At 40.2% G+C, this 18,529-nt stretch overlaps 2 protein-coding genes across 2 annotated transcripts; both read left to right on the top strand.

Annotated features, from left to right (window-relative positions):
- The first annotated feature begins 973 nt into the window (after positions 1 to 973).
- On the top strand, positions 974 to 2,726 carry LOC136673202 (trypsin inhibitor ClTI-1-like). Its single transcript, XM_066648528.1, has 4 exons — positions 974 to 1,081; positions 1,195 to 1,235; positions 1,310 to 1,419; positions 2,487 to 2,726. Exons 1-4 carry the CDS (start codon positions 1,042 to 1,044, stop codon positions 2,530 to 2,532), a joined length of 237 nt encoding a protein of 78 aa, XP_066504625.1. The 5' UTR covers positions 974 to 1,041; the 3' UTR covers positions 2,533 to 2,726.
- A 9,240-nt stretch (positions 2,727 to 11,966) lies between these two features.
- LOC136674091 (trypsin inhibitor ClTI-1-like) lies at positions 11,967 to 14,249 on the top strand. Its single transcript, XM_066649956.1, has 4 exons — positions 11,967 to 12,092; positions 12,267 to 12,307; positions 12,383 to 12,492; positions 14,033 to 14,249. Exons 1-4 carry the CDS (start codon positions 12,053 to 12,055, stop codon positions 14,076 to 14,078), a joined length of 237 nt encoding a protein of 78 aa, XP_066506053.1. The 5' UTR covers positions 11,967 to 12,052; the 3' UTR covers positions 14,079 to 14,249.
- The last annotated feature ends 4,280 nt before the right edge of the window (positions 14,250 to 18,529 follow it).

Raw genomic sequence — 18,529 nt, 5'->3', positions numbered from 1 at the left:
AGTTGCTTATATATTATCATGATTAAATTAATTTAGAATCCTGAGAATATTTAGAGGCCTGACAGTAGCATAACAAGTAGTGGGGCTGGAATCGAGTGTTCAAGGCGTCAAAGCTGGGAGCCTTCTTGTATATCACTACGGTTAAAACATATTTTTCAACCGAGCTCCGCTCAACATCACAATGTGTTGAATTGAATGTGTTGAGATGTTTTATTGTCGTCTCTTCTTCATATTTGTAAGCGTTTCTGTGTTACAGGTGTTTCACATTCTGTTCTACATTTTACAAATGTAAAAGTCGTCTCTGCTGTTCCTGTAACGACACAGTCCAAAGACACTGTCAGAAAAACTGTATCGTACCCGTTCTTTACTGTCACTAAAATGTACAAACAGTGTAAATGTGCATTTAAAGGTACAACAGTGGTTTTATTGAATAGTTGTTTTCCTTAAAGGTACCTTATATTCCTTCTCCAGAAGAAGAGGATAATATTTGTAAGATTTCATTACAGAAATGTATACAATAAAACAACAAAAGACCTAGAGCTGAAGTTGGCCATGTGAAATCACCTTAAAAATGTACAATTAATATCTAATATGGTACAGTTATATTCACTAACTGAACGTACTGGATAAGTACCCTTGAGGATACCATCAAAGTGAGTTTTTCTGAGGGTGTAAATGAGAATGTGTGAGTGTGTGATACTCTGTGAGGGACTGGTGCCCCCATCCAGGGTGTGTTCTGCCTGAAGCCCAAGGTGGACAATGAATGAATGAAATTATTTAAATAATGTTTTTAATTAGTAAAACTTTATGGTGTGGTTTTGGCTTAATACACTGTATCCTCATAGATATGTTCCAATATCAAGTGCCTTCGTGATCAAATCATTTATTTACAGCGGCGTAAAGTTGGCAAAGTCTAACACCCTCCACTTCCGAAGAAATAAAGCACCGCCTATGAAGTGCTGTTGTGGGAAGTGCTGGGAGATATAATAATAAAAGGTGAACGCTTCTCCCTCACAGTTCACATTTCAGTGACAGTGCATCATGCTTCTCCGTGTTGTTTTCGTCCTTCTCTGCGTGGTTGGTGAGTATTGCGACGGTTATATGATAGATTTAATTCAGACCCTTTTATTAGCTAGTTATCAACATGAAACAAAGTTTAACCAACCAGTGAGTTGGTTCCTTTTGCCTTCACAGCGTTGACAAATGTAGTCGCAGCTGGGAAAAAGAGGAGACCGGTGAGTTAACAAATTACTTAACTCTTCATGTTCATTCTTGTGTTTTAGAGTTTACAGTCTGTTGTTTTTTGCAGGCGAAATGTGATATTTATCCCCTCCCCGCATGTCCACGGGATTACAATCCTGTGTGTGGCTCTGATGGGAAAACCTACACTAACGAATGTGAACTCTGCGTGAAAATCTTGTAAGTCCTCAAAAAAAAATCTTGTTTGAGTCATTTTCAGTTCGTAAACTAGTAGTAAACTATGTGTTCTCCTGGTAACTCTAACCCCAGCATTTGTTTTAAAATCTATACATTTCTAATCTTAATTACTCCATTTATAGTGCACTAAGAAAATGTTTCTAATGGCCCCTTTGAGCCAGTGAGCTAAATGCACTGTATAGGGACTAGGGAGCAACATCAGATTTAGCCAAAGTGAGAAGGTCACACCCTCTACAGAGCCTTCATATTTAATCCACAATTTCTAAGTGTTGAATTTAAAACTTCAATGAATGTAAATTACTTATTGGAAAGCGTTGTTCCTGAATGATATCAGAGTTATCAAACGTTGCTCTGCTCACTGGCATTGTTTATCTTTAAATGCATAAAGTAAATGTAATATATTTCCATCTCTCGACATAATGCTGTTACAGATTTTGTAATGCATTGATGGTGTAAAGGATTGACCAAAAGGTTTTATATTTAAAGTCAAATGCTAAACTGGTTCTTTTGAAGACCAGCATCCCAATAATTATAACCAAAATAATTATAAATTAAAAAAGAGAAGAAATATACTACCTCTGGCAAAAGTGAAAGAATCACCACACTTGGATGTTTAACCAGATTTTACTTAATAGTAGCATATAAACAAACCACACTGTGGCATGGAAATGATTACTTTGTAATTTGTGTTTCTAAAACGAATACTGGCACACATTCAAATTGTAGTCTGCAGTAAAGGAGAGCACTGACAGATATTACAGGTCAGCGAAGCATCACAATGATTTGAAGCTGTAATTTTAAGTATTACAGTGTGTTCCTTTAAGTGGCAGAATTGAGGCTGGAACTGGTCATATAAATGCACACTAACATAACTAGTCAAAGAGCAAAAAAAAAAAACGTTATTTCTTCTTTTAAGAATTGATTTCAGAGGTCTTTAAATGTTCAAATAAAATGAGTTGGAATAAAAACATTTTGGTTTGGAAACGTTATTGAAAATAACACCTAGCACTCATCCTCTCTGTTTTATTTATTTATTTTTTTGTCCACAGGGAAACAGGGGACAAGATCTACGTAGCTCATGAGGGGCCATGTTGAGGCAAATGTCTGCTTCACCAGCTGTGCTATTTAAAGCATTCCTGCATTAAATATGGTTTTAAATCTGTGTTTTAACAGGGGAAATACTCCTTTGTTGCAGATTTAAGTTTGTCCATTTTGCATTCTTCTTCATTTGATCTTGAATAAAGAGTTTGAAGACTCCTGCTTGCACTTGCAAAAGGCTTTGCGTGTTCTTAATGGTGACCTGGAGTAAACCAATATATTTTTGAGCTCATTAAAACAGGTTCTTTTGTGCGTACAGCAGCTACTTACAGTCAGTACACAAACCTTTAAAAACATATTCCTCAGAAGTTTGTATAAATATCACATTGTACAATGAGTACGTGTGTCTCTGGAGGCATCTTTGAAAGGTTTATGTTGTCAATAAATGGAGTTTATCAGAACCACAAATGGAAGATGCATTTATTTTCTGTAAATTTTTAGCAGATTTGATTCCATATCGTGGACCAGGATCCCCAAATCAGCTCCTGGATTTCTACTTCTTGCCCTGGCCTGATCTGCTGTGCCTGATTTCTTATACCAAGCCTGGCATAATCCACACCTGTTTTAATGTACTCCACCTGGCTCTAGTGCGCTCTGGAAGAACTTGAATTATTTGATCTTCTGGGTCAAATTTGGATCACAGATAAGGAGCATAACTTATGATGGGTTTGAGTTATATAACAACAGAATAAAAAAAATATCACACTGTCCTTTTAACATAGGTTAATCTTAACAGCAAAAATCTTAACAGCAAAATTTATTGTTTATGAAGTAATTATTAATTATTAAGAACATAATGTCCAAATAAATTACAAAATTGATTCTTTGGTGAGTTACGGTGATGCAGCTAGCAGACAATAAGAGGAACAGACATTATTTAGGTTCTGTGTTAAAGGAATACTAGGTGGTATGTTTGCATTAAAATTACAGCTTCAAAATAATTGTGATGCTTCACTGAGCTGTAAAAGGGAGAATAGAGCCTCAGCTGTTGCTGTGGGTTCAGCACTGCAGAAACTGCACTATGTGACTCTTGGAGGAGAGTAAGAACCCCTTCTCCTTTGATTTCAGGACAGTGCTGTAAAAGTGAATTCCACTCTGCAGCTATAGGGTGATCCCAGGAACAAAAATATCAACTCATACGTAGTATTCCCTAAACCAGACATGGATGATCTGTAAGACATTTGTTGTTTATTTGATGTATTCACAAGGACGAGAATGTTAATAACATAGTTTATAGTGAAATTGTTTGATGAATGAGGAGGGGGATGGACATTGTGAGCAGGCCTGCTTTAATTCTTTGGTTAATATAGTAATAGTATGAAGTCTGATCTACATTTGTAAACAAGGGATTAACACCTTAATTAAGTGTAAATAAACTCAAGAGGTAACAGTTCTTCAGGAGCAGGTTTGGACATCCGTGTCTTGAATTGTCTTCAAAAAATTCTAAGTTACGTCATAACTTGGTGGCTTGTCACTGTTGTAAGAACCTCACATCTCCTAAATCATAAGAAACTGATGTATGAGAATGTATGAACCCCAATTCCAGACACGTTGTAAAAAGAAATTGAAAAAAGAATCTGTGGTTAATTCTCTTGAAGCTGTATTTAACTGACAAAAGCAAAAAGGATAATTTAATGTTTTTATTTACAAACGTCATTCATTTATTCGTTCATTGTTTGTAACCAATTTTCAAATGAAATCAAATGTATTTATATAGCGCCTTTTACAACTGACGTTGTCACAAAGCAGCTTCACATAGTTAGTATCAGAACAGAACATTTAATTCAAAGCCCAATGAGAGTAAGCTGAAGGCGACAGTGGCAAAGAAAAACTCCCTCGAGGCTGGGGGAAGAAACCTTGGGAGGAACCAAGACTCGAGGGGATCCATCCTCCTCTGATCAAACTATAGATTTAATTTTAAATTATCACCAATTAAGAGTCTTTATGCTACAGTACAATAATAGTGACAATCTTGGGGCATAATAATGCATCAGATTTGAAGAATCAGTCAGTGTTGCTAATCTGAGTCCATTTCTACTTCAGTGTAGTTGATCATGGTGAGTGGTCAGAGGCTGGCAGCAGTAGATGGAGGTGAGCAGCTGGTCTGGTCTGTTCTGCTGTGGGCCGCAGGAGAATCCAGCAAAGAATCTTCCATCAGTGGGCCACCATTTTCTCAGAAAACAGTAAAGAGAAGCAGTTAGTTTGGTTAAGTGCGGCAGAGAAAAAGAGCAGGTGAAGATCCGTAGTGACGGATCTGACTGTAACACACTGGGAGGAGGAAAACCAGAAGGAACTCAGGCAAAGACATCCTTCCGCTCCAAACAAGAGAAATTGCGAGCACATCATACGAGTTTATCCTGATTCCCCATGTCCATGAGTTCCTGAGACGACAACCTTAACAACTGATCTAAACTGAGTACTTTCATAAGAAAACACTAATGGATGAAAGCATGACAAGATAAAATAATAATAAATAAAAATAAGATAATCATGAATTTTGTCTGCAGTGGTGTATTACAGAATATCATCTCTACACAGTATGTAGAGTCTCTTTTTTTCCAGTCTCTTTGAAATGTAAAATAAAATTGTTAGCAGTTCCTAAGCCTAGAAAAGACGATCTGCTTAGTTACATTTCCCTAAAACAGTAAAATGTGTCTTTCACTGTAATATAATCAGTCTGATACACATGAACATACAAAAAAATTTACTGCCTGAAACAATAACAAATACATCAGTGTAATAACCACAAGAGCCCCAAGTTTCTCAAAAACACCAGGGCCTTGGTTCAGGTTTGGTAGAATGTCATAGTTTTATGTCACAAATGATGGAACTGATGAGGAATTTGATATAGTGTGTTGCTAAACTGAATTAGTCATGTTAGAGCAAAGAAAACAATATGTGAGGGAGGTGACAAAATGTGAACTTTATATAATCTGTAAAATTAATGAATCACTAATGGACGATGCAGAAGTAGAAACAAAACGTCACAGTCATACCGACTGTTAACTTGGGTCTATTTTCTGCAGCCAAGAAGGCATTTCACAAAGCATGATTTCTCAATTTATCAAGATAACTTCTAATCTGAAATCAGATGTGTCCAAAGCGAAAGGTCTTCTTACTGGACAGTCCTCAATGTTTTGATTAAAGTCCCACTTTGGTCAATGTTTAAAACCTTAACAACACATCGCTATTTAGCCTCAAGTCTGCAGTTTTAAGTCATAAGTTGTCCTGGTTTGTATTATTGTTAGGACACCAAATATATGTATGTATTATCCGACATAGTGATTACACTATTAGTAAGGACTTATTATTTCTGAAAGCTGTGTGATGAATCTTTGCAATAAATTCTGGATACTGTAGTAAGAAAACAGGCACAAACCGAATAAAAACGTGAAATCTATCTGCATTTGGGTGCTAGAATATTATCCCTAGCAAAGTTATAGGACATATAAGACAGCAAATGCTTCATTTAGGAAGGAAAACCCTTTACTGCTTAACCAGCTACAGTATGTTAAATTCAAGTCTCGTCGACACCTAGAATAACATCTTGGATAAATATGTCTAAGCCTGGAGAGAATTATTATTAGTTATTTTCTTAAAGCTGTAAAAAAAATATGTTTACATATAATATAAGTCTGTCTGGTAACGTTTTATTGTACAAAAGAAACAGAATTCGTCCTCTGGCCTGATATTATTCATAATACATCGGTGTAATGTTAATAAGAGTCCCACGTTACTCAAAATCACAGATAGTACTTTTTTTTCTTTTGGTAAATTTTGTTTACCTGCAGTAAGAAGAGCTACAGTAACATTTTACCATAATAAATATATTCCTGAGAAACAGCTCCATGGATCACCACCTTAACGTGGTGGAGGGGTTTGCGTGCCTGCGTGTTGTCGGCTGCAATAGCCCCTGGTAGGGTCTCCCAAGGCAAATTGGTCCTAGGTGATGGGCCAGACAAAGAGTGATCCATAAAGACCAAGATGAACAGATCAAGAACAGGGACACAGCCTCCCTTGCCCAGAGTAGGGTTACCGGGGCCTCACCCTGGAGCCAGGCCTGGGGGAGAGGCTCTTTGGCGAGCGCCTGGTGGCCAGACTTTCACCCATGGGGTCCGGCCGGGCTCATCCTGAAGTAGTAACATGGGTCCACTCTCCCATGGGCCCACCACCTGTGGGAGAGGTAGTAATCCAGGTCTGATGCATTGTGGATCGGGCTTTTGGAACATGGAACGTAACCTCTCTGGTGGGAAAAGAGCCTGAGCTAGTGTGCGAGGTTGAGAGGTACCGGCTAGATATAGTTCGGCTCACCTCGACACACAGTATGGGCTCTGGAACCAATCTTGAGAGGGGCTGGATCCTCTTTCACTCTGGAGTTGCCCAGGGTGAGAGGCGTAAGGCAGGAGTGGGCTTACTCATAGCCCCCTGGCTTAGTGCCTGTACGTTGGGGTTCACCACAGTGGACGAGAGGGTAATTTCCCTGTGCCTTTGGGTTGGTGAAAGGGCTCTGACTGTTGTTTGAGCTTATGCACTGAACAGCAGTTCACAATACCATGCCTTCTTGGGGACCCTAGAGGGGGTGCTGGAGAACACTCAATCTGGGGACTCCATTGTTCTGCTGGGGGACTTCAACGCTCACGTGGGTAATGACAGTGAGACCTGGAGGGGCGTGATTGGGAGGAACGGCCCCACTGATCTGAACCCGAGTGGTGTTCAGTTATTGGATTTCTGTGCCCATGACTGTTTGTCCATTACAAACACTATGTTCGAGCATAAGGGTGTCCACACATACACCTGGCATCAGGATACCCTAGGCCGCATTTCAGTGATCGACTTTATAGTCGTATCATCGGACCTGCGGCAATATGTTCTGGACACTCGGGTGAAGAGAGGCGCTGAGCTGTCAACTGATCACCACCTGGTGGTGAGTTGGATCTGAAGGCGAGGGAGTATGCTGGACAGACCTGGCAGGTATAAACGTGTGCTGAGGGTTTGCTGGGAACATTCGGCAGAGGAACCTGTCAGAAAGATCTTCAACTCCCATATCCGGCAGCACTTCAACTGCATCCCGGGGGAGGCCAGTGACATTGAGTCCGAATGGGCCATGTTCCGGACCTCCATTGTTGAGGCGGTTGAACGGAGCTGTGGCTGCAAGGTTGTCGGTGCCTGTTGGGGTGGCAATCCCCGCACTCGGTGGTGGACACCCCGGGTGAGGGAGGCTGTCAAACTGAAGAAAGAGTCCTATCGAGCCTGGTTGGCTCGGGGGACTCCGGAGGCAGCTGACAGGTACTGAGGAGCCAAGCGGCTCGCGGCTTCATCTGTTGCAGAGGCAAAAACTCGGGCGTAGGAGGAGTTCGCTGAGAACATGGAAAACGACTTTCGGTTGGCTCTGAGAAGTTTCTGGCAAACCATCAGGCAACTCAGGAGGGGAAAGCAGTTTTCCACCAACACTGTATATGGTGGGGGTGGGGAACTGTTGACCTCGGCAGTGGAAGGAATACTTCGAGGATCTTCTCAATCCCACCTGCACGTCTTCTGCAGAGGAAGTAGAGTTTGGGAACCCCCTTGGTGGTAGGGCCCCGGGGGTGGATGAAGTTCACCCTGGGTTCCTCAAGGGTCTGGGTGTTGTGGGGCTGTCCTGGCTGACATGTCTTTGCAACATGGCATGGACATCGGGGGCAGTGCTTCTGGACTGGCAGACTGGAGTGGTGGTTCCCCTTTTTAAAAAGGGGGATCGGAGGGTGTGTTCCAACTATAGGGAGAATCACACTTCTCAGCCTCCCCGTTAAGGTCTATGCGGGGGTACTGGAGAAGAGAGTCCAACTGATAGTTGAACCTTGGATCCAGGAGGAACAATGCAGATTCCGCTCTGGTCGTGAAACACAGGACCAGCTCTTTACCCTCACTAGGATCCTGGAGGGTGTGTGGGAGTTTGCTCAACCAGTCTACATGTGTTTTGTGGATCTGGAGAAGGCATTCGAACATGTCCCTCGGGGTATTGTGTGGGGGATGCTCGGCGAGTATGGGGTACTGGGCTCTTTGCTACGACCCATCCAGTCCCTGTATAAACAGAGCAGGAGTCTGGTTTGTAAGGCTGGCAGTAAGTCCAACTGGTTACCAGTCGGAGTTGGACTCCGTCAGGGCTGTCCGTTGTTCATAATTTTTATGGACAGAATTTCTCGGCGTAGCCAAGTGGCGGAAGGTGTCCGGTTTGGTGGTCTCAGGATTCCATGTCTGCTTTTTGCAGATGATGTGGTCTTGTTGGCTTCATCGAGCCGGGACCTCCAGCTGGACAAGTTTGCAGCTGAGTGTGAAGCGGTAGGGATAAGGATCAGTACCTCCAAGTCAGAGTCCATGGTACTCAGTCGGAAAAGGGTGGAGTGCGCTCTCCAGGTTGGAAGTGAGATCCTGCCTCAAGTGGAGGAGTTTAAATACCTCAGGGTCTCAGGTTCACGGGTCAGTAAGATGAAGCGGGAGATTGACAGGCGGATCAGTGCAGCATCAGCAGTAATGCGGGCTCTGTACCGGTCCGTTGTGGTGAAGAGAGAGCTGAGCAGAAAAAGAAAGCTCTCGATTTACCATTCAATCTATGTCCCAACCCTCACCTATGGTCACAAGCTTTGGGTAGTGACCGAAAGAACGAGATCGCGGGTACAAGCGGCTGAAATGAGTTTTCTCCGCAGGGTGTCTGGACTCCCTTAAAGACAGGGTTAGGAGCTCGGACATCTGGGAGAGGCTAGGAGTGGAGCCGCTGCTCCTCCATGTCGAGAGGAGCCTGTTGAGGTGGTTCAGACATCTGGTCCCGATGCTTCCTGGACGACTTCCTGGTGAGGTGTTCCGGGCATGTCCAACGGGGAGGAGGCCATGGGGCAGACCAAGAACACGCTGGAGAGACTAAATGTCTCGACTGGCCTGAGAACGCCTCGGTATACCCCCGGAGGAGCTGGAGGCGGTGGCTGGGGAGAGATAGATCTGGGTTTCTTTGCTCCGACTGCTTTCGTCGCGACCCGGACCTGGATAAGCGGTGAATAATGGATGGTTGGATGGAAACGGTCGCATATTAAAGTATTTACAGTTTGAGTTTCGCTGTGTGCGAACACAGTGCTATTTCCACAGGCCACAGACAATTTGGCGCCTTTCAAAATAAAAGCACAGAGCATTTCGAGACGATTAGTAGTTTTTATATGTTTTTTAAACCATGGCTTTAAAAAATACATTTTAAACTATTTTCGCAGCTCACGTGGTTTCCCGTGCTGCTAAGACATTTCAGAAGGGGCAAAATTGTTTTTGTTATTTGATTGCTGTGGTATTTCAGTTGGTTGCTATTGTAATAGTATTTTGGGAGTCCCCGGTTGATGCTAAGGTGGTCCTAAAAGGGTGCTATAGAGTGTTTCTTTAAGGTTGCTATAGTTGCTTGTCTATGACCAAGGTGTTACAGGTTGTTGATATGAATTGGACTAAAAAGGTGGTTACAAAGATGTCCCTGAGGGTTGCTCAATGATGATATGTAGTTGCTTGGCTTTTGCCAGATGGTTTCTTTGGCACCCATAGTTATTAGTGTGTTATTGTTGGTGACTGTTACAAATTATTGTTATTAAAAAAGAGTAAGAACTACTAAGTTATCAACCATATAAACATTGTAAATATTGTATTCATGTTAAATTTATTTAGATCTAAACAAAATATATATGAACAATATATAAAAATATTAAAAAGCTTGTTAATATTTTGTTATATAAAGGCATTACCGTTAAATATTTATCTTTACGAGCATTAAGAAGTAGTAAAAAGTAAATTGTAACTAAAAGTTTTTACGCAGCAAACAACATTTTTTTAAAAACAAAATCATTATCAACTATATTTTTAGGTTACATTGCAAAATACGTGTTGGTTGTTCCAATGCCATGAAGTAAACTATTCAAAAACCTAACAGTCGCTTCAACATTTATTTAATTAATAATGATTTTATTATTCTTTTAACCTGTTCTACAGATTCATAAACTAAATATCTTTCAACATCAAATACACATTAAGTTTAATAATAATATTTCAAACGTAACACTCAGGATCGGGAGAATTGATCAGTCCATCCCTACTTTTGTACACTATGGGGTCGAGCTGAGGCAGGGAACACCATTCTTCCAGCACAGGTTAGTGACCTTCTTGTTGAAACACACCTAAGTGAATACGTCAGCTAACAACTGGGTTTGGTAGGTGTTCTAGAGAAACTACACTGAAACTCCACTGATAACCAACTGTAGTGGGATGCTTACTCCAAAACCTGTATAAAGTAATATTTAATGCAGTGACTGCAAGGAAATGTTTAATTAATATGCGTTAAAAACATATTTTCCCCCTATACAAGCATTCAAGGACATTTTACACTGGTTAAATAAATGACATTTAAAATTTGAGAGAAGGACCACTCCCAGACTCCTCCTTTCTATTGTCACACACCTTATAAAAAACACTCCTCTCCCCTCACTTTCTCATAACAAAGATTAACACCCCACAACCACGCTGGCTCTTTGTCCTCTTCCAGTAAAAACAATAATGAGGTGTTTGTTCTCTTGAAACTTCATTTAACTTACAAATTACTAAGAAAATATTTCTCTTTTTCAATAAAAAAAATATATTTTTTCAAACAAAATATCCAGCTCTGACCTTTGTACTCTTTGGGCTCTGAGGTCTGCCCGTGCTCTCTGAGTTTTGTGCGCCAGCTGCACGAGTTTTGTGCGCGAGCTCTCTGAGAACTCAGCCAATGGGAAGGCACCCCTGAGAAGTTCCGCCCACGCGAGAGCTTTGTGCCAAAACTGCTCGCAAATCTCAGGGATCAGGCGCAAAAAAACTCGTGCAGCTCACACACAAAGTTCAGAGAGCACGCGCAGAGCTCAGAGCTCACGCACTAAAGCCATGGAGCACAAAGGTCAAAGCTGGATATTTTGTGTGAAAATTATAAGTTTTAAGTTTGAGATGATTTTTTTGTGCACAAATCTGATTCCATAGTTTGTTAGCATACGTTTGGTACATTGGTGCATTCGGGTAGCCACCTAGTGGCGGAAATTATAACTACATACAAAGCTAAACTACATGCATACTAAACTTGAAGCATGAAAAAATGTAAATTAATAGTCTTTTGTACAGTTATATTCCTTCTCCAGACGAAGAGGTGAATATTAGTGAGGGACTGGTGCCCCCATCCAGGGTGTGTTCTGCCTGAAGCCCAAGGTGGACAATGAATGAATGAGAATATTTAAATAATGTTTTTAATTAGTAAAACTTTATGGTGTGGTTTTGGTTTAATACACTGTATCCTCATAGATATGTTCCAATATCAAGTGCCTTCGTGATCAAATCATTTATTTACAGCGGCGTAAAGTGGGCAAAGTCTAACACCCTCCACTTCCGAAGAAATAAAGCACCGCCTATGAAGTGCTGTTGTGGGAAGTGCTGGGAGATATAATAATAAAAGGTGAACGCTTCTCCCTCACAGTTCACATTTCAGTGACAGTGCATCATGATTCTCCGTGTTGTTTTCGTCCTTCTCTGCGTGGTTGGTGAGTATTGCGACGGTTATATGATAGATTTAATTCAGACCCTTTAATTAGCTAGTTATCAACATGAAACAAAGTTTAATTCTGTGAGATTTTAGATCATTAGGAATGTTAGATCATCTGAGAAGGTTAAGTAATAATATAAATAACGTGAGTTGGTTCCCTTTGCCTTCACAGCGTTGACAAATGTAGTCGCAGCTGGGAAAAAGAGGAGACCGGTGAGTTAACAAATTACTTAACTCTTCATGTTCATTTGTGTGTTTTAGAGTTTACAGTCTGTTGGTTTTTTGCAGCCGAAATGTGAGATTTATCCCCTCCCCGGATGTCCACGGGATTACAATCCTGTGTGTGGCTCTGATGGGAAAACCTACACTAACGAATGTGAACTCTGCGTGGAAATCTTGTAAGTCCTCAAATAAATAAATAAATAAATAAATAAATATCTTAAATTATTTCAGACATTTTCAATTCGTAAATTAGTAGTAAACTTTGTGGTCTTTTGGTAAAATGCCAGCATTTTTTTAACTTTATACATTTCTAATCTCAAAAGACTAATTACTCCATTTATAGTGCACTAAGAAAATGTTTCTAATGGCCCCTTTGAGCCAGTGAGCTAAATGCACTGTATAGGGACTAGGGAGCAACATCAGATTTAGCCAAAGTGAGAAGGTCACACCCTCTACAGAGCCTTCATATTTAATCCACAATTTCTAAGTGTTGAATTTAAAACTTCAATGAATGTAAATTACTTATTGGAAAGCGTTGTTCCTGAATGATATCAGAGTTATCAAACGTTGCTCTGCTCACTGGCATTGTTTATCTTTAAATGCATAAAGTAAATGTAATATATTTCCATCTCTCGACATAATGCTGTTACAGATTTTGTAATGCATTGATGGTGTAAAGGATTGACCACAAGGTTTTATATTTAAAGTCAAATGCTAAACTGGTTCTTTTGAAGACCAGCATCCCAATAATTATAACCAAAATAATTATAAATTAAAAAAGAGAAGAAATATACTACCTCTGGCAAAAGTGAAAGAATCACCACACTTGGATGTTTAACCAGATTTTACTTAATAGTAGCATATAAACAAACCACACTGTGGCATGATGGAAATGATCACTTTGTAATTTGTGTTTCTAAAACGAATACTGGCACACATTCAAATTGTAGTCTGCAGTAAAAGAGAGCACTAAAGATATTAGGCAACTGTTGGACTTTACTCTGCTCACAGGTGTTTTTTGGTATTGCTTCCATTTAAATCGTCTGATTGGCTTCCCATGTTGGGATTCATACGTTTCTCTTGTCTGTGTCAGTTGTTGGTGGTTTATTAAACTCTCACCAGTTCTTCATATTAAACATCCTCTAAGTTTGGTGATTCCATTATATCTCCAAGGAGTAGTATGTTGGATGTTTTGACAGAGCTACTGGCACTGGCACAGAATAAATTGTCAGTCCAAAGAAAACATTACTATACTTCATGGCATTGCTTTTCTCTGTTGCCAGCACTGATACTGATACTGATAGAAATAATATTTTTACCTTAAAATTACAGCTTCAAAATTCATTGAAGCCTCTGTCATTGCTACAGAGCTGTCATTGCTCACTAAAGATACCAAGTGCTGTCTCTGCAGTGTTGAGCCTATAGCAATGGCAGAGGCCCTATTACAGGTCAGCGAAGCATCACAATGATTTGAAGCTGTAATTTTAAGTATTACAGTGTGTTCCTTTAAGTGGCAGAATTGAGGCTGGAACTGGTCATATAAATGCACACGAACTTAACTAGTCAAAGAGCAAAAAAAAAACTTTATTTCTTCTTTTAAGAATTAATTTCAGAGGTCTTTAAATGTTCAAATAAAATTGAATGAAAACATTTTGCTTTGGAAATGTTATTGAAAAAACATCCTCTCCCTTTTATTTGTTTATTTTTTGTCCACAGGGAAACAGGGACTCAGATCTACGTAGCTCATGAGGGGCCATGTTGAGGCAAATGTCTGCTTCACCAGCTGTGCTATTTAAAGCATTCCTGCATTAAATATGGTTTTAAATCTGTGTTTTAACAGGGGAAATACTCCTTTGTTGCAGATTTAAGTTTGTCCATTTTGCATTCTTCTTTACTTTATCTTGAATAAAGAGTTTGAAGACTCCTGCTTGCACTTGCAAAAGGCTTTGCGTGTTCTTAATGGTGACCTGGAGTAAACCAATATATTTTGGAGCTCATTAAAACAGGTTCTTTTGTGCGTACAGCAGCTACTTACAGTCAGTACACAAACCTTTAAAAGCAAGTTTGTATAAATATCACATTGAGTACAATACTCCTCCGTTTATAAGCAACATGTGTCTCTGGAGGCATCTTTGAGAGGTTTATGTTGTGAATAAATGGAGTTATGTAAAAAGGCTGCTTATACAGGCTCAGAACCACAAATGGATGAAGCATTTATTTTCTGTAAATGTTTAGCAGATTTGATTCCATATCGTGGACCAGGATCCCCAAATCAGCTCCTGGATTTCTACTTCTTGCCCTGATCTGCTGTGCCTGATTTCATATACCAAGCCTGGCATAATCCACACCTGTTTTAATGTACTCCACCTGGCTCTAGTGCGCTCTGGAAGAACTTAAACTATTTGATCTTCTGGGTCACATTTAGATCACAGATAAGGAGCATAACTTATGATGGGTTTGAGTTATATAACAACAGAATAAAATTAATATCACACTGTCCCTTTAACATAGGTTAGTTGTAACAAAAATAAGGTCAAAATTTATTGTTTATGAAGTTATTATTAATTATTAAGAACATAATGTCCAAATAATTACAAAATTGATTCTTTGGTGAGTTACGGTGATGCAGCTAACAGACAATAAGAGGAACAGACATTATTTAGGTTCTGTGTTAAAGGAATACTAGGTAGTATTTTTGCCTTAAAATTACAGCTTCAAAATAATTGTGATGCTTCACTGAGCTGTAAAAGGGAGAGTAGAGCCTCAGCTGTTGCTGTGGGTTCAGCACTGCAGAAACTGCACTATGTGACTCTTGGAGGAGAGTAAGAACCCCTTCTCCTTTGATTTCAGGACAGTGCTGTAAAAGTGTATTCCACTCTGCAGCTATAGGGTGATCCCAGGAACAAAATTACCAACTCATACGTAGTATTCCCTAAACCAGACATGGATGATCTGTAAGACATTTGTTGTTTATTTGATGTATTCACAAGGACGAGAATGTTAATAATATAGTTTATAGTGAAATTGTTTGATGAATGAGGAGGGGGATGGACATTGTGAGCAGGCCTGCTTTAATTCTTTGGTTAATATAGTAATAGTATGAAATCTGATCTACATTTGTAAATAAGGGATTAACACCTTAATTAAGTGTAAATAAACTCAAGAGGTAACAGTTCTTCAGGAGCAGGTTTGGACATCTGTGTCTTGAATTGTCTTTACAATATTCTAAGTTACGTCATAACTTGGTGGCTTGTCACTGTTGTAAGAACCTCACATCTCCTAAATGATAAGAAACTGATGTATGAGAATGTATGAACCCCAATTCCAGACACGTTGTAAAAAGAAATTAAAATAAGAATCTGTGGTTAATTCTCTTGAAGCTGTATTTAACTGACAAAAGCAAAAAGGATATTTGAATATTTTTATTTCAAAACATCATTCAGTTATTCGTTCATTGTCTGTAACCAATTATCAAATCAAATCAAATGTATTTATATAGCGCCTTTTACAACTGACGTTGTCACAAAGCAGCTTCACATAGTTAGTATCAGAACAGAACATTTAAATCAAAGCCCAATGAGAGTAAGACGAAGGCGACAGTGGCAAAGAAAAACTCCCTCGAGGCTGGGGGAAGAAACCTTGGGAGGAACCAAGACTCACAAAGGGGATCCATCCTCCTCTGATCAAACCATAGATTGAATTTTAAATGATCACCAATTAAGTGTCATTATGCTACAGTACAATAATAGTAATAATAATAATAATCATCATGCCCTGTGAAGGACTCGCGCCCCCTCCAGGGTGTATTCCCGCCTTGCGCCAAAGATTCCCGGTAGGCTCTGGACCCACCGCGACCCTGAACTGGATAAGGGTTACTGGATAAGGAGAGTCCAGCAAAGAATCTTCCATCATTGGGCCACAATTTTCTCAGAAAACAGTAAAGAGAAGCAGTTAGTTTGGTTGAGTGCGGCAGAGAAAAAGAGCATGTGAATATTTTCATTAGTGTAGTGACGGATCTGACTGTAACAGACTGGGAGGAGGGAAACCAGTAGGAACTCAGGCAAAGACATCCTTCCACTCCAAACAAGAGAAATTGCGAGCACATCACACGAGTTTACCCTGATTCCCCATGTCCATGAGTTCCTGAAACAACAACCTTAAACTAGAAAGAGGTTAGTTGCTAAAAGCTAAACTGAACAGGTGTGTTTTGAGCCTAGACTTAAACATAGTGACTGTGTCTGCGTCCCGAACACTAGTTGGAAGATTGTTCCAGAGCTGAGGGGCTTTGTAGGAGAAAGCTTTCCCCCCGCTGAAGTCTTATGAATTCTGGGTACTAGTAAGAGGCCGGTGCCCTGAGATCTGAGTAAGCTTGGTGGTTCATAGTGCGTGATGAGGTCTCGCAGGTATTCAGGGGCGAGACCATGTAGGGATTTATACGTGAGTAAAGAATTTTGTAATCAATACCAAAATTAACTGGAAGCCAGTGAAGGGCTGATAAGACTGGGCTGATATGATCAAATTTTCTAGTTCTAGTGAGGACCCTGGCTGCAGCATTTTGAATTAGCTGGAGTTTACTCAAGTTTCTGCTGGAGCATCCTGATGAAAGTGCATTGCAATAATCTATTCTTGATGTAGGAAAGCTGTTTTTGTAATGTTACCTATATGCTGATCAAATGATGTCCTGTGAAGGACTGGCGCCCCCTCCAGGGTGTATTCCCGCCTTGCGCCCAATGATTCCAGGTAGACTCTGGACCCACCGCGACCCTGAATTGGATAAGCGGTTACAGATAATGAATGAATGATCAAATGATAGATCTGAATCAGTTATAACACCCAGATTTTTAGCTGATGAGCTAGGGAGAACAGGGAAGTCAAAATTATGTATTAACTCTGATACCTTATTTATAGCAAGTTTGGGACCTAGAAGGAGAACCTCGGTTTTGTCGCTGTTTAACAGAAGGAAATTGTATGACATCTAACGCTTCACATCTTTAACACAGTCCTCCATTTTCTTTAGTGTTGGTTTGTCGTCTGGTTTGGCTGATATGTATAACTGTGTGTCATCTGCATAACTGTGGAAGGTAATGCCATGCCTGCTAATAACTCTGCCCAGTGGCAGCATGTATAATATGAATAATAAAGGTCCTAAAATGGAGCCTTGGGGAATTCCAAATCTCATTTTTTTATGAATAGAAGAAACATTATTTACTTTTACAAACTGGTAGTGATCTGTAAGGTAAGACATAAACAATGATAGGGCCTTTCCTGTTATTCCAATCATGTTTTTTAGACTTTGTAGCAGAATAGTATGATCAATTGTATTCAGGAGTCTACCCGGAATCACAAGGCGCAAGGTGGGAACACAACCTCGAGGGGGCGCCAGTCCTTCGCAGGGCCACACACACTCACAAATTTACTCACACCTGTGGACAATTTTGAGTCATCAATCCACCTACCAACATGTTTTGGAGCATGGGAGGTAATTGGAGCAACCGGAGGAAACCCATGCAGACACAGAGAGAACACAATTTTAATCCTCCCAGTCAGTCATGCTGAGTGGGGCTCGAACCCACAACTCAAGGACCCTGGAGCTGTGTGACAGCGACACTACGTGCTGCACCACCAAATTTGACACCTGCAACACACTCTGAAATTAGTTGGGACCAAGGCATGTTTAAGACTGCGTTACATCACCTTTCTTTTTAATTACACTGCTTTATCAGCTGTGAACTGAAGATTAAAGGATTTCAGGTGGAGTTCTTGTGTTTTCTTGCTTGAGACAAGACTTCAGCTGTTCAAATATCCATGGTCACCACTGCCTGGTTCTGCTTTTCATGATGTGCCATAGGAGACTGATGTGTATGGCAGGCAGGTCAGTTAAGCAGAGGCATTCTGTGTGTAGAAAGCCATGTTGTTAAAGCAGAATGAGGCCTGGCATTGTCTTGACAAGCTATACATCTCTTTAAAAACCCAAAGTTTGCCTTCACATCAATGGATACATCTTATATAAGAAAGTCACCTATGCTGTCGGCACTGGTGCACCCCCCACATCATGAGAGATGTTGGCTTTTGCATCCAGTACAGTCTGGATGGTCCTTTTTGTCATTAGAACAGAACACATGACATTTTTTATAAAAACATGCTGAAACATGGGCTTGTGTATCTCAGTCATGTGTTTCTACTGTCTTTGATGTAGCTGTGGACTGTGTTGTG

The sequence above is a fragment of the Hoplias malabaricus genome, chromosome 17, assembly GCF_029633855.1.
Source record: "Hoplias malabaricus isolate fHopMal1 chromosome 17, fHopMal1.hap1, whole genome shotgun sequence".
In the NCBI taxonomy this organism is placed as follows: domain Eukaryota; kingdom Metazoa; phylum Chordata; class Actinopteri; order Characiformes; family Erythrinidae; genus Hoplias; species Hoplias malabaricus.
This window is presented reverse-complemented; position numbering and strand designations above follow the sequence as displayed.

Bases quoted from the DNA above. Each gene is read 5' to 3' on its own strand.
- LOC136673202 (XM_066648528.1), top strand. From the start codon at position 1,042: ATGCTTCTCCGTGTTGTTTTCGTCCTTCTCTGCGTGGTTG. The intron at 1,082-1,194 runs GTGAGTATTGCG...TTGCCTTCACAG, and splicing joins CGTCCTTCTCTGCGTGGTTG to CGTTGACAAATGTAGTCGCA. The intron at 1,236-1,309 runs GTGAGTTAACAA...TGTTTTTTGCAG, and splicing joins CTGGGAAAAAGAGGAGACCG to GCGAAATGTGATATTTATCC.
- LOC136674091 (XM_066649956.1), top strand. From the start codon at position 12,053: ATGATTCTCCGTGTTGTTTTCGTCCTTCTCTGCGTGGTTG. The intron at 12,308-12,382 runs GTGAGTTAACAA...GGTTTTTTGCAG, and splicing joins CTGGGAAAAAGAGGAGACCG to CCGAAATGTGAGATTTATCC. The intron at 12,493-14,032 runs GTAAGTCCTCAA...TTTTGTCCACAG, and splicing joins GAACTCTGCGTGGAAATCTT to GGAAACAGGGACTCAGATCT.